At 51.4% G+C, this 6,563-nt stretch overlaps 1 protein-coding gene across 1 annotated transcript in view; it reads left to right on the top strand.

Moving 5' to 3' along the window:
* The window catches only part of ARHGEF39 (Rho guanine nucleotide exchange factor 39), a 9,436-nt gene extending 3,604 nt beyond the window's left edge, over nt 1-5,832 (top strand). Inside the window, exons 5-10 of the mRNA XM_019518005.1 lie at nt 972-1,090; nt 2,227-2,297; nt 2,853-2,981; nt 3,804-4,033; nt 5,093-5,181; nt 5,416-5,832. Coding sequence (XP_019373550.1) covers nt 972-1,090; nt 2,227-2,297; nt 2,853-2,981; nt 3,804-4,033; nt 5,093-5,181; nt 5,416-5,452 — 675 coding nt within the window. The 3' untranslated portion in view covers nt 5,453-5,832. The remainder of the gene's footprint in view (nt 1-971; nt 1,091-2,226; nt 2,298-2,852; nt 2,982-3,803; nt 4,034-5,092; nt 5,182-5,415) is intronic.
* Nucleotides 5,833-6,563: the final 731 nt, after the last annotated feature.

Genomic DNA, 6,563 nt, shown 5'->3' with positions numbered 1-6,563 from the left:
GTAGGTATGCTGCTAGTTCTTCCTCCCCAGGTGCAGTACCCTGCACTTGTGCCATCCTGTTCTCATCCGCCAACCCCTGTAACCTCTCTAGGTCCAATTACAGCCTATTCCTTCCTTCTAGTGTGCCCACTTCACCCCACATCTTAGTGTCATCTGCAAATTTGAACCAGGTGCTTTTTACCTCTTTGTCCAAGTCGCTGATGAAGATGTTGAACAGTGCGGGCCCGAGCCCTGGGGGACCCCACTGCCCACATCCCTCCAGGTCAAATAAGACCTGTCCACCACCACTCTCTGGGTGCGGCCCTCTAGCCAGGTAGTGACCTATCTGACTGTGTAGGCATCAACACCACAGTCTCCTAGTTTTTTAATGAGAATGGGGTGAGAGACCATGTCAAAGGCCTTCCTAAAGTCCAGAAAGACTATATCTACCGTGACATCTGCATCCAGGGATTTGGTGACCTGGTCATAGAAGGCCACCAGGTTGGTCTGACAGGACCTGCCTCTAATGAACTCATGTTGGTTGCCCCTAAGCATAGTCTCCCATGCTGGCCCCTCGTGGATATGTGCCAAGGCTGTGCAGAGAGCCTTGCTGGGCAGAAGCCTGGCCAGGAGCTCGGCACCTCCTGCCTTGGAGCCTACAATGGGAGCTGGGCGGGGGAGGCAGGGCAGACCAAATGAAGGAAAGGAGTAGCTACCTGGCCGGTGCTGCTGCAGCTGGCTACAGCACTCGGAAGGGTAATGGGTGAGAGGCACCAAAAGCCAGGGCACCTGCAGGCTGGGTACAATCCTCCTTCAGAGGAGCAGCCACAGGCTGGATAGAATCATCTGGCAGGCCAGATCCAGCCCACGGGCCATATTTTGCACACCCCTGGCTTAGACCAGGGGCTGTGGGTGCCAGGCCCTTGCTTCAGCCACTAGCATCACTACTTTTCTTGGGCCTCAAACCTATGTGCCTTTTCTTGGTCATGCAGGAGCAGGTGAAGAAGAACAAGGCATTTCGCCGGTTCAAAAAGCTTCAGGAGTCTCGACCTGAGTTCCTGGGCTTCAAGCTAGAGGACCTGCTCCCTCTGCCCCTGCAGAGGCTCCATCAGTAAGCAAGCAAGTGACCCTGGGCCTGCTGGTGGCAGGGATCCCCAGCGATGAGCCCTAATTAGAGGGGAAGAGAGGGGCACAAAGGCAGTAGTCTCCTGGCTGCTGGTGGACGAAGACAGAGCTAGTTGGAATGTTCCAGGTTTGGGTGCCTGAGCTCATTAACAAGTTGTGGGGGGTGTGCACGTGTGTATGTGTAGACATTCAGGGGCTTGGACTCTTGGAGGACCCTTGACGGTAGGTAATGTTTGAGTTATAGCTATGGGCTCTGTCATGTGGGTGCTGCCAGTGTACTGAAGTGGGACATTATAGGTTTCTGTCACTGCAGGCTCAGATCTGTCATCCCAGAGTTGGCAGGGTGGCAGGGAGAGGGCCTTGGGCTTTCCAGGCATTAATAAGACTTGGCAACTTGGCAAGGGCCATCTGGCCAAAGTGGTACTTTTTGGAGGCTGTGTCTGCTCTGCGTGGCAAATTGCAGATGATACTCTGTCCTGTGGTTTCTTGGCTGGGACTTTCCTGGTGCTTCTTGCCTTGGGGCGCCTGTCGCTTCCTAGAGATCGTCTTCCCAACTGCTGGCTGCATTTCCTTGGTCCTGGCCTGTGACGATAGAGGGGATGGGTGGACAGTCACTTGGATAGACAATAGTGGGGAGATGGGGGTGGCCACAGACTGAGTGGGTGGCAAAGTGGCTCAGCTGCCCGGGTGGTATGAGCTGAGTGGGTGTGTGGAGACCAAACAAGGAGGGGGTCATATCAGCTGGTGGCCTCTGCTCCTAGATGCAGCCTGGGGACACTGTGTGGGAGCCTCTGTGACTAGAGGGGGTGTGTGGGAGAAGTGTGTTGTTTCTGATTAGGGTCACAGCAGAGAGGAGAGATAGTCCCGTACTTTGTGGTGCTGTGCAGATAGGCCTGCCAGCCAATGTAGAGTGGGGAGAAATGGACTGAGGTGGAAACTGCCTGATGGTCTGCAAAGGGTGGGGGAGTGGTGATCCAGTCCTCCAAACTGACGGACCACCCCCTCCCTCTCTCTGTGGCTGGACTTGCCACATCCCTTGCACTGCCACTAATATGAGATGTTGCCATTCAAGCTGATCTCTCTGTCTGAACATCACCTTGCTGCCTACCTCCACTTTCATAGGTACAAGCACCTGCTGAGAGACCTGATGGAGAACACCAGCCCGGACTGTGCAGAGTTCCAACAGCTTGCAAGTATGAGATCCCCATGAGTGCTGCTTCCTGGGTTGGGACTGTCCCTTTACAAACAGTGAGAAGACCTTGCTGATGCTCTGCAGGTCTGTGCAGAGCCCTAGCAGCTTTGCCTCTCGCTGCCACCTTGACCAAACACTTCAGCTGCCTGGGCCTGTGCAGGGCCTGGCTAGCAGTGGGAAAGAGTCTGGGGAATGCATCTTTGGGGAAGGAGCTGAGGAAATGAGGTCACAGATGTGACAGACCCAATGTATTGGCCCATCCATCCCCTGGGCCGGTCCAGGGCCACTCCCTAATGTCTGCTTGCCTGTGACTTGTCAAAGGCCCATGTTCCAGTTGTGGGACTCACTTCCTTTCCCTTTCCCACTGTACCTATCCCTGGCTCCTGAACTGTGAGAGAGGATTTCCGGCCTGACACGTGTCACCAATGGGGAGTTGTTCTTCACTGCTGGATGTTCAGTTCCAATTTCCCTTGTCTTCATTATGTCCTGCTTCCTTGACCCAGGTGGGTGTGGACAGAGCATGGGGATGATGGAGGATGTGCTATGGTAATTTCAGGGGCTGTGAAATCCATTTCCAAGGTGTCTCACTGGGTTCATGACACTGCTCGCAGCCATGAGAACTCCCTGCAGCTGTTGCGAGTGCAGAAGCTGCTCAAAGGACGGAAGGTGAAGGTGCTGGCTCCAGGTGGGTCTTAGGCACATGTGTTTGCAGGTCAGACTATATGGTGGTGGCCCCCTTTGAACTCAAATGTCCATAAACAATCAGCTCACAGGAAGCAATCTTTCTTTTTTGTTCCTATCAGTTAGTGGCTTGTTGAATATGCAGGAAGACACGTATTCCCTTTTACCTGTCATCTGAGTTAATGTAGCTGTGCACAGGGAGCATAGTGAGAGCAAAGGGAAGTCTGTCTGTGTGTGTCTCTGTGTCTATCTCAATCCTGCTAAGTTCTTGGTGTGTCTAATTTGAACATTGGGTTCCCCTGGGTAACAGCATGGTGCACTAATTGTATTTCTTTTTATGAGTTTAAGTTTGCTGCCCTTCACTTCTGCTGTGCATTTCCTTGATCTCTTATTTTATCACTTCTGTATAATTAGAGAACCTGAGGGCCCCTGCCCTCCCCTGCTCCTTTTAATCCCATTATTTTGTATTGTTCTGAGCTGTTTTTTTCTTAGTTTTCTCTAAGGTAAACTTGCTCCTGTTAGTGTCTCTGAAATAATGAACCAATCTGAACATTGGTCTCCTGGTGCAGTGTCCTACACCAGCATTTTAAATCCATCCTTTCTCTCGTACAGCTAAAAAAATTTTCTAAGCCTATATTTGCATTTCAGAAAGAGGCTTTGTTGAGCTGGCTTAGCCGTGTCCAGGTACTTATCCTGAGTAGTTGGAGCTGACTTCAAACCCAACATCCTACTTAAGTAGCTTGACTTATTCCTTCTCATTGGCAATGTTTTCCTTTATCTCCATTAGTTCCACCTGACAGCTGTGTTTTCCTTTCCTTGTGGCCAGGGCGCTGGTATGTCCGGGAGGGCTGGCTGATGGTGGTGCCTGCAAAGGGAGAAGAGGTGAAGCGTAAGATGTTCTTCCTTTTCTCGGATATCTTGATTGCCACAAAGCCCTGCCACCCGCTGCACCTTCTCAATTCGGACAAGTTTGCTTGCCAAGCTGTTTACCCCCTGAGCCAGTGCACAGCGGATAAAGTGTTTGGTCATACCCAGGGGCACGGAGGGCTGCTCAGTGTAAGTTTCCCTCTGTTCCTGGCTATAGCTCCAGCAGCCTGCCATTCCTCTCTGTCTGCAAATGTTTTGTTCTCTGGTTTGTTAAAACTGGCTGTGGCATAAAAGCAGGTGCAGCTAACTCCTGTGACTAGTGAAGGGGCAGAGACAGGCTGTATGAACCTCCAGATTTAGTAGAAGCATGACAGAGGTGGGGCAATGCTGGCAATGGAAAATGCAGAGGGCTGGGCAATGCTAGGGAGGGTCATTGCAGAAGGGAGGAGGAGGAAAAGCAGAGCCCATTCCACTGGAGTGCAAGGCATGGTCCTCCCTGACCACCCTGTCCCTGGCACACAGCCTCTTGTCCCTGCTCCCCTGGGTCTCAGGGTGAGGGGCCCAGGGAAATCCAGGGAGTGGTGCCTGGGAGGACTGTAGCTAATGTGCCCTCCCTATACTAGTCTAGAATCAAGGCAGATCTGACTAGATTTGACACACCCCTGATTAGATTCAAGGCAACCCTTGGAACATGGAATGAGACTGGTTTCACAGCAGCATGGCAAGTTGGAGCCATCACAGTTGCTGGGACTGTCTCCTTGGGAGTCCTGCCCCCTCAGGCCAGAGGAGATGGCACTGGCACCACCACAGAACAGCTGCTCGGAATGACTTTTTCTGCTGCAGGATCTGCTAGTGGGGAGACCACCACTGAGGAACAACTTTTGGGGAAACTTGTGGTGCTTGGGGAGTTGTCTGGTACCTCCATTCTTCAGAGCCCTCGGGCTACGCTGGTATTTTGGGAAGGCCCTGGCAGGGAGAACAAGTATGCCTCACTAAGAGGGCCAGTCGGGGTGAGGGGATGGTAACAGGGTGAACAGTGCTTCTGGGCTGTGACTTGCTACCTAGTGGGTACTGGGAGGCTTTAATAATTTTGTGAGGTTCTTTTGAGGTCTGTGGCTGAAGGAACATGAGAAAGGTGGGTCTTAGGCTGCTTCTGGGCTGCCCAGCACATGGTGGCCTGTTACTGTTGCTCTCCTGCCTCTGGCAAGGGTGCATTGTACAAGCACTGGACTCAGCTTTCTCTTCCAGCTTTGCTTTCCACACAAGACCCTGCTGCTGATGTCGAGTGACCAGGAGGACATCAATAACTGGCACCTGAGTCTCACAACCACCATTCGGTAGGCGCTGGCACTTCCTGCTGTCAGTGGGTGATGGTCTCAGTGCGCACAATCAGAATGCAGGAGGCTGTGGGGGGCAGAGCAATCACATGGGCTTCTGTGACTGTAGCCAGTGGGCAAGTTCCTGTAACCCCAGGTTCACAGGAGGGGCCTTGGCTCCAAGGGTGCCAAGGAGCAGGAACAGTGAGCATGGGTGCAGGGTTTAACAGCAGGTTTTCCCTCTGCTCTCCACAGGCAGCTGAGCACCAGGCCCACCAACTCAGGCAGTTAGAAGGATGCCAGAGTAGAGCCGCCACTGCAGCATGCCGAACAGCATACATGGGGGTCATATGCTGAGATGTTCTGCCAGAGCCGGTTATGCATGGGGTGGGACCTGCCCCAACCTCCATGCAGATACCAACACTTTTGTGTATGTCAAGTGTCACTTCCTATACCCAAGAGTTTCTTCAAACATGGGTGCCTAAGGATTGGTATTGAAAGCTTGATGTAAGGCACTTTCACAGGAGCTGAGAACTCAGCATCTTTCATAACCAGGAATAAATTCACTCAGTTTGGCCATAACAGCACAGTGTTTCCAGCAAGACAGAGGTAGTTGTCCTTCCATGATAGACTATTCTACAACAGCATTTTCATAGAACCGTAGAAGTAGGGTCGGAAGGGACCTTATAGATCTTCAAGTCCGACCCCCTGCCAGGGCAGGAGAAAAAACTGGGCTCAAATGATCCCAGCTAGGTAGGCATCAAGCCTCCTCTTAAAGACCCCCAGGGTAGGAGCCAGCACCACTTCCCTTGGAAGTTGGTTCCAGATCCTAGCCGCCCTAACTGTGAAGTAGTTCTTACGGATGTCTAATCTAAACCTACTCTCCAACAACTTGTGGCCATTATTCCTTGTTATGCCAGGGGGAGCTCGGGGAAACAAGGTCTCTCCCAAACCCTTCTGGTCCCCCCAGTGAGTTTATAGACTGTCACCAGGTCCCCCTGTGGATTTTAACTGTATGTAGTTTGTAATTCTCAGGTACTGAGGGTTTCTTCTGATCAAGATGAATAAAATAATTTGCCAGAGAAGTGGCTAAAACTTTAGCTTCCTCCTATAGAGTGAGGACTAGTTACAAAGCAAGCCTTAGCTGCATTTACAACTTAATCACCAGATTACAAGAAAGCAGGTAAATTAAGTGTGCCTGAAATACAGAGGTGGTGCTGGTCCGTAGTGATCACGTCTTAATATGATAAGGAAATTTAATATACTGATATAGGTAATGGTATGCAGGATCATATTCTTAAGAACAAGCATGCCCAAACTTCCAAGAATCCCTGGCTTAAGCAGAAAGACAAAAAGACAGATAAGGTAGTAATTCTGTGCTTTCTCTCATTATGAACCTCACT

Source organism: Gavialis gangeticus, unplaced genomic scaffold (genome assembly GCF_001723915.1).
Source record: "Gavialis gangeticus isolate Ggan-Ray unplaced genomic scaffold, GavGan_comp1, whole genome shotgun sequence".
Taxonomy (NCBI): Eukaryota; Metazoa; Chordata; order Crocodylia; family Gavialidae; genus Gavialis; species Gavialis gangeticus.
Note: the sequence above shows the minus strand (reverse complement) of the source record. Positions and strands in the feature narration are given on the sequence as shown.